Below are 17,467 nucleotides of genomic sequence, written 5' to 3'. Positions count from 1 at the left end.
CCCTGTAGTGTCGTGAAGCTCTGATACGCTATCCATAGCCTTCAAAATGGCGCCTGCAACGGGGTTTGCTGTTCTGCCGGAAAACCACAGTATCGAAGATATTCATAGGCGTTTGCAGAATGTGTGCGGACACTTGGCAGTGAACAAAAGCGAGGAGAGTCGTTGGGCGACGCGTCTGTCCTCACCGCTACAAGATTGTATAAACCTGTTCGATTTTCCGCTGTGACTCCCACAATTTGGAACATTCGGACACTCACATGCGAGGTGATAGACAGCTCACAATCAAACACCTCGCTGCTCAACTGGACGTCTCGGTTGGTAGAGCTGACACACTCGTCCTCCAGTTGGTGTACTCAAAGGTGTGTGCTCACTGGGCTCTTCACCCCCTAAAGCACTCCGTCTTCAGGCCACAAGTGGCCCATCGGGACCATCCGACCGCCGTGTCATCCTCAGCTAAGGATGCGGATAGGAGGGGCGTGTGGTCAGCACACCGCTCTCCCGGTCGTTACGATGGCTTTCTTTGACTGGAGCCGCTACTATTCGGTCGAGTAGCTCCTCAATTGGCATCACGAGGCTGAGTGCACCCAGAGAAATGGCAACAGCGCATGGCGGCCCGGATGGTCACCCATCGAAGTGCCGGCCAAGCCCGATAGCGCTTATCTTCGGTGATCTGACCCTCGCCCCCTAAGATAAGACCATAAAGAGCAACGAAGGACCATCTGTGCGGAGTTGCTTGCGTGTTGAAGGCTACTCGTGACAATTCTTTTGTCGAAAATGGTCACAGGTGATTAAACACTGGTTCATCACTTCGACCCGGTAACAAATCAGTAATCCATGGAGTGGCATCACATCATCTCTTCTCCGAAAAAAAAACAGTTCAAACCCGCACCCTCAGCAGTTAAAGTCATGACGACTGTCTTTTGGGATTCTAAAGGGGTTATTCTGTTTGATGTCCTCCCTCCTGGTGCAATGATCAACTCTGAAGTGTGTTGTTCAACCCCCAGTAAATTGAAGAAACTATTTCAACGTGTTCGTCGCCACAAAAAATGCAAACGAATTTCTCCTTCTCCATGAAAACATAAGGGCACACACAAGTCTGCACACCCGACAGGGCCTTACGAAACTTCATTGGACTGTTCTTCCTCGTCCGCTCTACAGCCTGCAACTCGTATCTTCCGACTCGTATCTTCCGATGTCCATCTGTTCGACCAGATGAAGGATGCACTCCGCGGGAAGCAGTAAGTGGATGATGGGGTCGTTACTGATGCAGCCAGACGTTGGCACCGATGTCGACCACTAGAGTGGTACCATGCAGGCATAAAGACCTCCCAGTAAGCTACATAAGGAACTTCCAAAATAGGTGGCATCGCAAAGATTACAACATATTTGGCAGCTATAGACTTTAGAACGTGATGGGGATACAGTAGGGACGAAAAACAAGAAGCTCCACTTACCAAAAAGGAGTTTCAAATTCGACAAAAACGTTTCACGTATTAACGAATTTACTGTCCTTACAGCATCTGGATCTTTATTAAGAGCTGTGAATCGTTCTGACGTCACTCCTATGTGGCTGAAGTAGCTTCTGAAGTAATGTACCAAAATTTAGTAGCTGGATGCTGTAGCTCACATCTTTTGTTTATCCAGTCATGAATTCAAACATGCATGTGCTTCTCTTTTGCACTGATTTTAAGCAGACAAGCTTCAACACGACCGCCATCGATGTAATAGTCAAAACTAACACTTCAGAGACAAAAATGGTTCTTCTACCCATAAAATGAAGAAACTGAAATGCACACTGATAATGCGCACACAACCATGCAACACTGATTTCAAAAAACGAGTTTCACAACGCGGTCTCAACCTAAACGACACTTTAATGACACGCCAGTGACAGTAGATCCCTTCGGAAGTGTTTTCCTGTCACAGTTGCTGTTGGATGACCACATGTAAACACGTGGTGTTCAGTCGTGGGCCCTCAGCACAGTGTACTTGTACGCATCGCAGCAGTGAGCGCCCATTATCTGTACACAGTGTGAACGCGAACCACACCGACAAGATCCAAACGTTGTTCAGGGATACGAAGTGTGGCCATAAAATAATGGGACTATTGCTGTAAACATTTTGTTTCGCCCGCGCGGGATGGCCGCGCGGTTTGAGGAGTCACGTCCGCGCGGTTCCCCTCGTCGGAGGTTCGAGTCCTCCCTCGGGCATGTGTATGTGTGTGTGACGTCCTTAGCGTAAGTTAGTTTAAGTTAGATTAAGTAGTGTGTAAGCTTAGGGACCGATGACCTCAGCAATTTGGTCCCATAAGATCTTACCACAAATTTCCAAATTTTGTTTCAAAAACATAGTATATGTAGTTTTCTGTCACCCTCAGTGTACTCCCCTCCTTTATCCCTACAACTCTCCGTGCAAATTTCCCTTTGGTGAAAACAATGCTGGAAATCTGCCTTTACTTTCACTGCTTCAACGGAATGGACTCTTGTTCCTTTTAATCCAGATTTGACCTTGGTGAATAGATAAAAGTCACGTCGTGCTAGGACAGGCGAATAAGGTGGCTGGTCTAATGCTGGGCTCCTGCACTTCACTAGGAACCTCTTAACATACAGTGCAGGGTGTGCCAGTGCATTGTCTTGATACAGAACCTATTACTAGTTCTTTCACTATTCGGGTCGTTGAATACGAACTTGAAGGTAGTAATGTCGATTAATACTTTTTGATTAATACTTTGACTTTCAGGAAACCACTTTCTTTCTTTCTTTCGCTTACGCCATAGTCCCGCAGCAGTCACAGGGTCCTCGTGGTTACAACGGATTTGGCAATGTTAGTGTGAGGGACGGCCGGATGCCCTTCCTGCCGCCACCCCGTACCCCCCCAGGATGGAATCAGTGTACCCCAACTGTCTGCGTCGAGTGTAAATCGTGAAACAGTGCGGACGAGTTTCAGATGTCTGCGACGCGTGTAAATGAGGCGAAACTTGGAGACCAGCCCGGTATTCACCTAATGGGATGTGGGAAACCGCCTAAAAACCACATCCAGGCTGGCCGGCACACCGGCCGTCGTCGTTAATCCGCCGGGCGGATTCGATCCGGGGCCGGCGCGCCTACCCGAATTCAGGAAGCAGCGCGTTAGTTCTCTCTGCTACCCTGGCAAGTTACTTTCAGGAAACCACTGAAGATACACAATTCCTTGAATATCGAAAAAAAAGCAATCGTCATCCCTTTGAATCTTTTTTTGCTCATTCGAGCTTTTTCGTTTTGATCAATCTGGGTCCTTCCGATGCATGGATCGTAAGTGAAAAAAAAAAAAAAAAAAAAAACATACGTCATATGTGTCACTCTTGCTGAGACATTAGGATCATTTTCAGTGGTATTTAAAGTGTCAGTACAAACATTTTCGCGAACTTCTTTTTGCTCGATTGTGAGAATTTTCGGCACCAGTTCAGAAATGGCTCTGAGCACTATGGGACTTAACATCTATGGTCATCAGTCCCCTAGAACTTAGAACTACTTAAACCTAACTAACCCAAGGACAGCACACAACACCCAGTCATCACGAGGCAGAGAAAATCCCTGACCCCGCCGGGAATCGAACCCGGGAACCCGGGCGTGGGAAGCGAGAACGCTACCGCACGACCACGAGCTGCGGACGGCACCACTTCCGCACATTCTTTTCCCATATTGAACCGGTTCCGCAAAATTTGACTCACACATTCTTTGTCAATTCCTACAGTTTCAGAAATCTATCGAATACTCAACCGACGGTCAGATAGAATCAGATTACCTACTTTTCGATATTTTCATCCGTTTTTGATGCTGAATGGTGTCCCGGGCGTGTCATCTTCAACGTCCTGTCGGCCATTTTAGGAGCTCTTTATACCACTCAGAAACTCGCGTACGTGATAAATAGTCTTCATCATACACTTCTTTTAGTAAAAGACAGATGTCAGTAGAGTTTTTTATTTTTTTCAAATTTCATGTGAAACTTCATGACAATTCCTTGTTCTATTATTATACTTATAATTTTTTCGGCAAAACAAAATGACAGCTGTTACACAAGTGAAGGCTATGGCCACACTGATTTGTCGCATTGGACTGAGAAGCTTTCACGCTTCACAGCAGTTACTCTTTCATCTTCAGCGCATGCGTATTTACTCTGTGACAGCATGTCACGTTGTTTTATACCCACACCTCTTATTTCAAGAGTATTTTAATGCAACGTACTCATGGTATCCTGCGGTTCGCTACAGAGTGACTGCACTAATTTTAATAATTATCCCCCTTTGTATCTGCATTGCAAATATCAGCGCAACCGCACTAATGTCGACAGTGCAAGTAGTGCAACGTCTTTGAGAACAAAACTTAGGCCGTTCATTCAAGGTACGTGCTGCTAAAAACAGTACTGCCCATTTTTCTCTTAACCCTTGAACATCTTTACTGTACTACTCGATACTGTAGTACAGTTCGGAGTACGAGTAATTGACGGAAAGTCTAGGAATAAAACAGAAGTGTATCTGACTTTCCCCAAGAAAGTGTTATAGGTTCTCTACTACTCGTGATCTATATAAACGACTTAGGAGACAATCTGAGTGACCCTCTTAGATTTTTTGCCGATGATGCTGTCATTTATTATCTTTTAAAGTCATCAGATGAACAAAACCAATTGCAAAATAATTCAGACAAGATATCTGTATGATGCGAAAAGTGACAACAGACTCCAAATGATGAAAAGTGTGATGAAGTCGTCCACATGAAATCTGCTAAATTTCGGTTACATGATAAATCATATAAATCTGAATGCTATACATACAGTAAATTTCTTAGGGAGTACGATTACGAATAACTTAAACTGGAACGGGGTCACATAGGTAATATTGTGGATAAAGCAGACCAAAGACTCCTATTTATTGACAGAACATTTAGAGAACGCAATTGGGGTGATAATCATTAAAACAAAGAGTTCTTCATTGCGGCAAGTTCTTCTCATAAAATTTTAATTACATACATCAAAAAAGTTTTACATTGATGCATGCCTGTTTTCGTCGTGGCATACTATCCACAAGTTCATCAAGGCACTGTTGGTCCAGATTGACCCACTCCTCAACGGCGATTCGGCTTAGATGCCTTCGAGTGGTTCGTGGGTCACGTCGTCCATAAACAGTCCTTTTCAATCTATCCCAGGCATGTTCGAAGAGTTCATGTCTGGAGAACATGCTGGCCACTCTAGTCGAGCGATGTCGCTATCCTGAAGGAAATCATTCACAAGATGTGCACGATGGGGGCGCGAATTGTCGTCCGTGAAGACGAATGCCTCCCCAATATACTGCCGATATGGTTGCACTATCGGTCGTAGGATGGCATTCGCGCATCGTACAGCCGTTACGGGGCCTTCCATGACCACCAGCGGCGTACGTCGGCCCTACATAATGTCACCCCAAAACAAAAGGGAACCTCCGCCTTGCTGCACTCGCTAGACAGTGTGTCTAAGGTGTTCAGACTGACCGGGTTGTTCCAAACACGTCTCCGACGATTGTCTGGTTGAAGTCATATGCGACACTCATCGGTGAAGAGAACGTGATGCCAATCCTGAGCGGTCCATTCAGCATGTTGTTGGGCCCATCTGTACAGCGCTCCATGGTTTTGTGGGTGCATAGATTGACCTCGCCATGGGCGTCGGGAGTGAAGTTACGCATCATGCAGCCTATTGCGCACAGTTAAGAGTCGTAACACGATATCCTGTGCCTGCACGAAAAGCGTTATTCAACATGGTGGCGTTGCTGTCAGGGTTCCTCCGAGCCACAATCTGTAGATAGCAGTCATCCAATGTAGAAGTAGCCCTTGGGTGGCCTGAGCGAGGCATGCCATCGACAGTTCCTGTCTCTCTGTATCTCCTCCATGTCCGAACAACATCACTTTGGTTCACTCCGAGACGCCTGGACACTTTCCTTGCTGAGAGCGGTATTGACCGTCTAGGCATGGTTGAACTACAGACAACACGAGCCGTGTACCTCCTTCCTGGTGGAATGACTGGAACTGATCGGCTGTCGGACCCCCTCCGTCTAATAGGTGCTGCTCATGCATGGTTGTTTACATCTTTGTGTGGGATTAGTGACATCTCTGAACAGTCAAAGGGACTATCTATGTGGTACAATATCCACAGTCAATGTCTACCTTCAGGAGTTCTGGGAATCGGGTTGATACAAAACGTTTTTTGATGTGTGTACCAACTTTCTTCTCCGATTGCGAAAATATTCTGTTGGCGGCCAACCACATTGCGAGAAATGATCGTCATGATAAAATAAGAGAAATCCGAGCTCCCACAGAAAGATTTAAGTGCTCGTCTTCCCCGCGCAGCATTCGAGAGTGGAACGGTAAAGAAATAGCTCATATGTGGTTCGATGAACCGTCTGCCAGGCACTTAATTGTGAAATGCAGACTAATTTGTAGGCGTAGATCTTCTGTCTCGCGTTTGTTTTTTTGCGGCAGTGCGTATCATATGTTGACAGTGATACACAGCAGTGATACACAATGTTATAAAATGGTTTCCTATCCTTCCGCATTTAGCGCTTTCTTAACCATAATAAGGAGACCACACCCTAACCACAAAAAGCACCCCCATACCAATAACTCCTCCTCTGTAGGCCACTGCTGGCATTGCATAAGATTGGCAGGTAACGTTCTCCAGGTATTCGCCAAGCCCGAACACTTCCATCAGATTGTCACGGGACGTAGCGTTATTCTTCATTCCAAATCACTCGTGTCCATCCATCCACTGGCGAGTGGCGTCGGCGTTTACACCACTTCAACCACCATTTAACACTGACTGCGGTAGTGTGTGGCCTATGAGGAGCTGTTCAGCCATTGTACCCATTCTTTTTAACACCGCACGCACAGTCGTTGTGCTAGCTGGACTGCCTGTACCACTGTGGAACTCACCAGCGATTCCTTTCGCTAATGTCATGCGAATTTTTTTACAACCACTCTCCGCAATATACAATGAAGAGCCAGACCAGAGAAACTGGTACACCTGTCTAATATCGTGTAGGCACTCCCCCCCCCTACGCGAGCACGCATGGACTCGTCTGAAGTAGTGCTGGAAGGAACTGACACCATGAATCCTGTAGGGCTGTCTATAAATCTGTAAGAGTACAGGGGGTGCAGATCTCTTCTGAACAGCACGTTGCAAGGCATCCCACATATGCTCAATAACTTTCGTGTCTGGGGAGTTTGGTGGTCAGCGGAAGTGTCTAAACTCAGAAGAGTGTTCCTCGAATCATTCTGTGGCACTTCTGGACGTGTGGGGTGCCCCACTGTCCTGCTAATATTGCCCAAGTTCGTCGGAATGCACAATGGACATGAATGGATGCAGGTGATCAGACAGGATACTTACGTACGTGTCAACTGTCAGAATCATATCTAGACGTATCAGAGATCACTCCAACTGCACACGCCCCACACCATTACAGAGTCTCCACCACCTTGAACAGTCCCCTGCTGACACGCAGGGTCCATGGATTCATGGTGTTGTCTCCATACCCGCACACGTTCATCCGCTGGATACAATTTGAAACGAGACTCGTCCGACCAGGCAACATGTTTCTAGTCACCAACAGTCCAATGTCGGTGTGGACAGGCCCAGGCGCAGCATAAAGCTTTGGCGTCGTGCAGTCATCAAGGGTACACAAATGGACCTTCGGCTCCGAAAGCACATACCGAAGATGTTTCGTTGAATGGTTCGCACGCTGACACTTGTTGACGGCCCAGCATTAAAATCTGTAGCAATTTGTGGCCTGGTTGCACTTCTACCGCGTTGAACGATTCTCTTCAGTCGTCGTTGGTCCCTTTCTTGCAGCATCTTTTTCCGGCCGCCGCGATGTCGGAGATATTTCACCGGATTCCTGATATTCATGGTGCACTCGTGAAATGGTCGTATTGGAAAATCCCCACTTCATCGCCACCTCGGAGATGTTGTGTCCCATCGCACGAGCGCCGACTATAACACCACGTTCAAACTCACTTAAATCTTGATAACCTGCCACTGTACCAACAGTAACCGACGTAACAACTGCGCCAGGTACTTGTTGTCTATATAGGCGTTGCCGACCGCAGCGCCGTGTTCCGTCTGTTTACGTATCTCTGTATTTAAATACATATGCCTGTACCAGTTTCTTTGGTGCTTCAGTGTATGACAGGTCCTGTCCGTCAGCCATGAAGTCTGCGTGGTCTCGGTTTAGCTATGGTTGTTCCTTCGTGTTTCCACATTGCAACATCATCATCATCAGCTTCGACTTGGGCAACTTTAGAAGGGTGGAAATGTCGTTGGTGAATGATGGTGGTGGTGGTTAGTGTTTAACGTCCCGTCGACAACGAGGTCATTAGAGACGGAGCGCAAGCTCGGGTTAGGGAAGGGTTGGGAAGGAAATCGGCCGTGCCCTTTCAAAGGAACCATCCCGGCATTTGCCTGGAAGGATTTAGGGAAATCATGGAAAACCTAAATCAGGATGGCTGGAGACGGGATTGAACCGTCGTCCTCCCGAATGCGAGTCCAATGTGCTAACCACTGCGCCACCTCGCTCGGTGGTGAATGATGTCGAATAACTAGTTCAGGTTTCACGCTGCAAACAACTGAGCTCTCCTGGCTGGTGTTCGGATACTTTTGATTAGTGTGAACCAGAACTCAAAATTTGAAACACATAAACACATAGTAATGCAACAACCCGCAGACGAAACACGTACTCTTTTATCACAGCGTGTTCAGTTTGTCCTTTCATTATGCAGTACAGCACGTAGCAAATGCAAAATTGTGTGATGGTCTGGATAGATGTCTGCCTATTACACGTTACGACCCTCTTCAACTGCCGGCGGTCTCTGACAGTCAACAGACAAGGTCAGCCTGTACGCTTTCGTGCTGTACGTGTCCCTTCACGTTTCCACTTCACTATCACATTGGAAACAGTGGGCCTAGGGATGTTTAGGGGTGTGGAAATTTCGCGTACAGACGTATGACACAAGTGACACCCAATCACCTGACCACATTCGAAGTCCGTGAGTTCCGCGGAGCGCCCCATTCTGCTCTCTCATAATGTCTAATGACTACTGAGGTAGCTGATATGGAGTACCTGGCAGAAAGTGGCAGCACAATGCACCTAATGTAAAAAAAAACCTATGTTTTGTGGGTGTCCGGATACTTTTGATCACATAGTGTATGCGGGATTAGATGCCTACGCACAGGTCACGTAATTCACGTAAATAACGGCCCTCTGATTTGCGTACGCAATGGTGGCTCTCATAGAAGTTACATTAGGCGTCAACAAAAGTTCATTAAAATCGTCCTGAAACTGCTGTAGCACGCTTCTGGCTCAGAGAGAGGTCAATTATACTGTTGAAAGATGACATTGAAGGGATGCAGATAGTTCACAGCTGTCAGCGTGCCTTCGATTACTTCCACCAGTCCCGTTCACGAATAGAAAAACGTCTCCCATAGCATAATACTGCTCCCACCACACGGTGTCCGTGGCGCGCTACACTTTTCGAGCTGCCGTTCACCTCGATGACAGCGTGTGTGGAGACGACCACCAAATTAATGTAGCAGAAATGTGATTCACCCGAAGAACTGACACGTTTCCATTGATTGACGGTCGAATCCCGATAGTCCCGTGCTCACTGCAGTCGTAACTGACGATGACGTTGGGTTAACATATGATCACGTAGGGATGGTTTGCTGCTGAGCTCCATGTTGAACGATGTACGATGGACGGCGTGCTCCGAAACGCCTGTTCGTGCACCAACATTGTGCTCTTCCGGCAGAGATGACAAAGACCACCATCTATCCTACTTTACAGAGCGGAGAAGCCTCCGTAGCTCACATCCTGTGAAGAGTCGTGGACGTGTAACCATTTAGCGCCTAGTGGTAGTTTCACTGTCCTTCTATATCTATATCTATAGATGCTCACGATAGTAGCACGTGATCGTTCAAGCAGCTTCGCCGTTTTCGAGATACTCTTTCACATACTCTGCGTAATAATAATCTGCCCTTTGTCGAAGTCGCTTATCTCAATGGATTTCCCCATTTGCAGCCCATACCTTCGCTAGGTTGATCTTAGCGCGTCACGTACCCGCAACGCCACCACGCGGCATCCAACGTCGCGGTGGGCAGTGGTCGTAATGTTTTGGCTCATAAGAGTACGTTTATGTAATGTAGACGGTCAATAAAGTTTGTTGTACAAAAATTGATTGTAGATTTTTTCTAAAAAATACAGTAGCTCACTTTTTGTGAAATTTTACATTTCACTTAATGTTATTAGAAATTATCAGACATTAAAATTATAAACAGAAATAGATATATTTATCCTAGCGTATACCTCGATACTAGGAGAGAAAAACAATGGTCAAAGGTAGGCTGGAGTTGGGCTAAACATCTACAACGATGGAATAATGGAAGTAAACTATCAAGATCAAACATTTTAAGCCAAAATAAAAAGGTGCCCTAATGGACAAAGGAAGAAAAACATTCCGTAGGTGACAGTAAATGGCCTAATGTGGAATGTGAGGAGGCTCGTGACTGACAATCAGTTTTTGACTCTTCCACCATGTTTTCAACCAGTATTACAGGCCCATTACTTCTCGAGTGCAGAACTAAGATTCCTCTCATTGGATGCTTACGGTGTTTCAGCTGGTTTCCCGAGTCACCACGCTGGCTGGCATGCAGAGGCCGCCAGCAGGAGACGATGCGACTGCTGCGCCGCATCGCGGCCACCAACGGCACTACAGTACCTCCATTCGCCTCGTCTGTGGTTCGGGCCTTGGGCAAGAGCAAGACAGACAGGAGGGGGTTCCTGAGCCTCTTCTCTAGCCGGAATGTCTTCAAGAATTCTGTGCTGCTGATCATCGCAAGGTAAATGGCCAAAAAAAAAAAAAAAAAATCAGCTTCCACAATTAACGATTTCGCTCTGACCTTCCTCTGTTCCTTTTTACCTACGGGGTTACAGACCTAGGCTGCCCAGAAAATGACGGCCTGGTAGATCTGCGGTCTCAATTCGCGGACTTCGTGTTGGTCGTTGATTTGGTGTCTCGGGACGGTAACTCTGTTACCCCCTCACATATACAGTGTCATGGGATTTGTTGTTAGCAACATCAATATTCAAGAGAAATGGCAACATTCATTAACTAAACACCAGCCGACAAAACTGTTTGCATTTGGATAACGCTTCGTTAACTATTGTACATAAAAGTGTCCAGTATTCAGGAGTTTTCATTTTCAATAGACTTCCCGTAGAACTGAAAACACGGTTCTAAACTCCGATTCTTCAAATTCAAGCTCAAATGTTTCCTTGTGGCACAATCCTTCTATTCTGTAGAGGATTTCCTCGCATTAGTTCGGAACTTTCCTCTTTTACGTGGTATTTATTCATAGACTCTCTCATCTTTTTCGCGTTAATTCTTCAGTTTATACATTTTCTAACCAGCCAACTGTAAACTATGCGGTGACATTGCTCTGGAAAAGGTCGCAGAAAATACCGAGTTGAGGATACACATTTTCTGCAAAATCACACTTTTATTATAGGATAGTGTTATCTACACTTATCTTGGATATTTTTGTTCCACGGTTTTCACTGACTACCCAGTCGCCGGCTGGGGTGGCCGAGCGGTTCTAGGCGCTACAGTCTGGAACCGCGCGACCGCTACGGTCGCAGGTTCGAATCCTGCCTCGGTCATGGATGTGTGCGATGTCGTTATGTTAATTAGGTTTAAGTAGTTCTAAGTTCTAGGGGACTGATGACCTCAGAAAAAAATGGTTCAAATGGCTCTGAGCACTATGGGACTTAACATCTGAGGTCATCAGTCCCCTAGAACTTAGAACTACTTAAACCTAACTAACCTAAAGACATCACACACATCCATGCCCGAGGCAGGATTCGAAACTGCGGCCGTAGCGGTCGCGCGGTTCCAGACTGTAGCGCCTAGAACCGCTCGGCCACTCCGGCCGGCGATGACCTCAGAAGTTAAGTTCCATAGTGCTCAGAGCCATTTGAACCATTTTTGAACTACCCTGTCATATTAAATTGACCACCTGTCAAAAGCCTGAATAACCACCTTTTGCAGCCCCGACTGCTGCGAGACGTCCAGGAGGAGAGTCCATAAGGTTGTGGAAAATACCGACAGGGATGTGGAGCCATGCCGACTCCAGTGCCGTGACCACTTGCGCTAGGTTAGTCGGTTGAGGATCCATGGACACACTGATTCTCGATTGGGTTTAAAGCCTGGGAGTTTGGTGGCCAGGGGAGTACGGTAAACTCGTCTTTGTGCTCTTCGAACAACGTACGTACATTGGGATTTGTGTGACACGTTGTATTATCCTGTATTATCTTGCCAGTGGATGCCTGTGTGCCGAGGAAGAACAAACTGTATGTAGTGATGGACATGGTCCCCAAGGATATAAGATACGCTACTGGCCATTAAAATTGCTACACCAAGAAGAAATGCAGATGATAAACGGGTATTCATTGGACAAATATATTATTCTAGAACTGACATGTGATTACATTTTCCCGCAATTTGGGTGCATAGATCCTGAGAAATCAGTACCCAGAACAACCACCTCTGGCCGTAATAACGTCCTTGATACGCCTGGGCATTGAGTCAAACAGAGCTGGGATGGCGTGTAGAGATACAGCTGCTCATGCAGCTTCAACACGATACCACAGTTCATCAGGAGTAGTGGCTGGCGTATTGTGACGAACCAGTTGCTCGGCCACCATTGACCATACGTTTTCAATTGGTGAGAGATCTGGAGAATGTGCTGCCCAGGGCAGCAGTCGAACATTTTCTGTATCCAGAAAGGCCCGTACAGGACCTGCAACATGCCGTCGTGAATTATCTTGCTGAAATGTAGGGTTTCGCAGGGATCGAATGAAGGGTAGATCCACGGGTCGTAACACATCTGAAATGTAACGTCCACTTGTTCAAAGTGCCGTCAATGTGAACAAGAGGTGACCGAGACGTGTAACCAATGGCACCCCATACCATCACGCCGGGTGATACGCCAGTATGGCGATGATGAATACACGCTTCCAATGTGCGTTCACCGCGATGTCGCCAAACGCGGATGCAACCATCATGATGCTGTAAACAGAACCTGGATTCATCAGAAAAAATGACGTTTTGCCATTCGTGCACCAAGGTTCGTCGTTGAGTACACCATCGCAGGCACCCCTGTCTGTGATGCAGTGTCAAGGGTAACCGCAGCCATGGTCTCCGAGCTGATAGTCCATGCTGCTGCAAACGTCGTCGAACTGTTCGTGCAGATGGTTGTTGTCTTGCAAACGTCCCCATCTGTTGACTCAGGGATCGAGACGTGGCTGCACGGTCCGTTACAGCCATGTAGATTAGATGCCTGTCATCTCGACTGCTAGTGATACGAGGCCATTGGGATCCAGCACGGCGTTCCGTATTACCCTCCTGAACCCACCGATTCGATATTCTGCTAACAGCCATTGGATCTCGACCAACGCGAGCAGCAATGTCGCGATACGATAAACCGCAATCGCCATAGGCCACAATCCGACCATTATCAAAGTCGGAAACGTGATGGTACGCATTTCTCCTCCTTACACGAGGCATCACAACAACGTTTCACCAGGCAACGCCGGTCAACTGCTATTTATGTATGAGAAATCGGTTGGAAACTTTCCTCACGTCTGCGCGTCGTAGGTGTCGCCACCGCCGCCAACCTTGTGTGATTGCTCTGAGAAGCTAATTCTTTGTATATCACAGCATCTTCTTCCTGGCGGTTAAATTTCGCGTCAGTAGCACGTTATCTTCGTGGTGTAGCAATTTTAATAGCCAGTAGTGTACTTATAATGGTCCATTGTGCCTTCCAGAATGACAAGATCACTCAGAGGATCCTCTCTGACTTGTATTCTTCCTACAATAGTCGCACGGTGTTTGCTTTCAGACGTTGCACGTCGTACGCTCCAACGGCCATCTGTCCGATGGACCATAAGACGTAATTCATCCTGGCCACCAGTCGCCACTCAGTGAACGTACAGTTGCGGTATTGATGCGCAGCTTTCGGCCTTCGCCGCTGATGAACAGCAGTCAGCATAGTCGGCATGAATGCAAGATCCAGATGGCTGCTGCCGAAGTCCATAGGCAGCAACGTTCGCTGAGCCGTCGTCGAGGAGACACTGTTGGAAGCCTCTTGCTTCAATGGGCGGTCAGGTGCTCAGCGGTTGCACGTCCCCGCAGCCGTCGTCCACCCGTGTCATCTATGGCCCGTGGGCAGCTACAGTCGATTTGGAGCCGCTTTTGGACAGCGCCATTTTGCTAAGAACGGTATACTCTAACCACGGCGAGAAGCGAACAGTTCACAGACTTAGCCGTTTCGGAAATGCTACCGCACTTGTCCCGAAAGCCAATGGTCATACCCTTTGTAACACCAGATAAACCGCTCCGTTTCCGCATTACGCCAATGACTGCACTGTTTTCCGCGCCCCCTGTACAGCGCTATATACCCTCCACCGCTATTGCTGCCGACCGTGTATATATGTCACACTCTCACATGTTAGGATGCACAATTTTCCTTCTATTTTTAACGTCTTTCCTACATTTGCATATTCCGTAAAACAATCTTTCAGAAAAATTTTTACTAGCTTCTGTCCTCCCTGAATATACTGCAGCAATACCTTTATAATCCACCATTCATTTCTTAACACCAATCTTGTAACTTCCATTGTGATGGAGTGTGCTGAGGATATCAGCTGGTAAGAACTTCATGGTGGAAAACAGATACTCTTAACTCGTCTCTTTTCATTTCGTTTCGTTTATCGACCGTGTTGTATTTATTATTTTCTGTTTTACATGTTACCTAATACAAAGCAAAATTGCTCGATCTTGAGGAACCAGGATGCAGGAAACTATGTACATCAGCAGCTTACGTTAACTGGTCAAGACTATGTGGAAAGTGCACAGATATGAGAACTTATTGAACGAGCATTTTGCTTGTCAAGTTAGAGAATCTCAGTAATAAACAACTAGTACTCCTGTTATACGTGTAATCCATTCATGTATCAATAAGTCCAAATATGTTAGAACTTGTTGATGTGTGGATACATAAAGTAAATGTAAATGGCCCAGTACAGATATCCTGTAACATGCTTATCACACTCCTCATTCATCAGGTTCTCATTTCAGACCAGTCTCCACGTGCTCTCCAGCAGACAATATACGTTGGGAATGTACATCGATTAATGCATTTTTTTTCCTGAAGATAAAGCCATTTGGCTTTAAATTAGGTAACACGTGAAATTGAAATGACAAATACAGTTGAGTGAACAAAAAATAAAATGAAAAAATGTGGATAAAAATATTCATTTACTTCGTTGAAAAACAATCATGTCAGAAACATTTCTTTTTTGGTGCAATGTACACTATCTGATTAAAAGTATCTGTACATCTATTAGCGGATATTAATATGGGCTGTGCCCACCCTTCGCCTTTATAACCGCTTGAACTCTGTGGTGAACACTTTCAATCAGGCGTCTGAATGTCTGTTGTGAGCGTACAAGCTGTGGGGGGAGATTGGAGCGACAGTTTTCCGCTGCAGACCTGGCGGTGCTATGGGTTCGTGGCGAGCAGCTAGCGGCCTCGGAAAAACCAGAGCGGAAGCTTGGCAAGGAAGCGTATGGCCGTGTTGAAGCGCTTGGAGGAGTTTATTTGCCAGAGAAAAATTGATAAAAACAGAAGTAAGAGTGACACGAAGGTGCGAGTCGGCACTCATGGACAGAAAAATATGTAAAGCTTAATTATCTAGACGCGCCACAAAAAATATATAATAGATTAAAAGTTATACTCTTAAAAATTGTAAATTTATGAAAGTTTAAAAACTAATATCTCGGCAATGCTTTGGACGATTAATATAAACGAAGTGTCTACGGATGCGGCTAGTAGAGATGCATCGAGCAATCACAGCCGATTTAGCAGAGTATTTACCATTTTTAAATGAGAGGTCGGAATATGGGAGTCAACTGAGAGACTGGTAATAAATAAATTTAAAGAGACTAAACTAACGGCAGCACTCTAAAGTTTAAAGAGGTAGGTGAGTAATTGAGTATGTATTTTATTTGTTTATTTATGTTCAGTATCAAAAAGTGGGAAAAGCAAAATCACACCACAAGAACGTTATTTGTGAAAAAACGGTGTCAGATACAAAAAACTGGACTTTAAATTGTTGTTGCCCAGAAAATTTCCATATTTTTCAATGTATCATATGTGTTTTGTGTTTAATTTTAGAATACTCGCAATTTTTTTGTAAAACATTGTTTTGAGTTATGCAGTCGTTTCGAAGGTGTATAGGGCGGCCATCTTTCCGGAGTGGAGTAGGAGCGACGCTAAGAGCCGAACTGCCGCACATCTGGGGATAGTAGTGGGTTGGTAGCCACGATCGGGGACAAGTATGTATGTAGCGACGTTCGACAACAATCAAGTTGAGCTCAATATAGTGGTTCAGGACAGCAGACAACAGTGTATTTTGTGAATTGTGAACAGACTGTCGAGTGCCGTGATCACGATATATGAATTTTGTAGTGAAGTGTTGTAGCATCAGTTATTAACGGCCGCCCTTACGTAAAAGCCCCTCAGACTGCATTTCAAGTGTTTAGTCAATATACTGAAGAATATTCGTGGAAAAATAGAAATAAACTACTTGTTTAAATTATAAACCATCGTGAGTGACACAATATTTTTAAATTTCACCGCAATAGCTGTCTGCATTGCTTTTTTTAAAATTTTATTTCAGCTTGAAAATTGAGTTTACGACAGGTGTGAGCTGGCACCCTATGACGAAAAACGTAGCCGAACATTGAGACCAGCTACATCTCTGGGCCGCTCAATTAAGCTGACTGTTGAGTGTAACAAATATATATATAATATATTCATGCCATACAACGTGGGGGCTTGATCTACGAGGGTCACTCCAAAAGAAATGCACACTATTTCTTTTTAAGTCCATCTTTTATTCTACATGTTTGAAGGTTTTACAGTTTGTAGATACATCCTTTAGGAAGAATATTTTCATTTCTCCACATAATTTCCATCACTCTCAACTGCCTTACGCCATCGTGGAACCAGCGCCTGCATACCCGCACGGTAAAATTCTGGACCAACCTGTTGGAGCCACTGTTTGGCAGCGTGCACAAGGGAGTCATCATGTTCAAACCTTGTTCCATGAAGAGAGTCTTTCAGTTTCCAAAAATGGTCCAAATGGCTCTGAGCACTATGGGACCTAACATCTGAGCTCATCAGTCCCCTAGAACTTAGAACTATTTAAACCTAACTAACCTAAGGACATCACACACATCCATGCCCGAGGCAGGATTCGAACCTGCGACCGGAGCGGTCTCGCGGTTTCAGACTGAAGCGCCTAGAACCGCTCGGCCACGCTGGCCGGCCTTTCAGTTTCCCAATGAATG

General features: G+C 45.8%; 1 protein-coding gene across 1 annotated transcript in view; it reads left to right on the top strand.

The window, feature by feature from the left end:
* The window catches only part of LOC126252327 (solute carrier family 22 member 7-like), a 187,191-nt gene that overhangs the window by 153,572 nt on the left and 16,152 nt on the right, over positions 1 to 17,467 (top strand). The window contains exon 6 of the mRNA XM_049953214.1: positions 10,672 to 10,893. Within this exon, the coding sequence (XP_049809171.1) occupies positions 10,672 to 10,893 (222 nt within the window). The remainder of the gene's footprint in view (positions 1 to 10,671; positions 10,894 to 17,467) is intronic.

The sequence above is a fragment of the Schistocerca nitens genome, chromosome 4, assembly GCF_023898315.1.
Source record: "Schistocerca nitens isolate TAMUIC-IGC-003100 chromosome 4, iqSchNite1.1, whole genome shotgun sequence".
NCBI lineage: Eukaryota > Metazoa > Arthropoda > Insecta > Orthoptera > Acrididae > Schistocerca > Schistocerca nitens.
The sequence above is the reverse complement of the archived record's forward strand: the minus strand, read 5'-3'. Positions and strand labels throughout refer to the sequence as shown.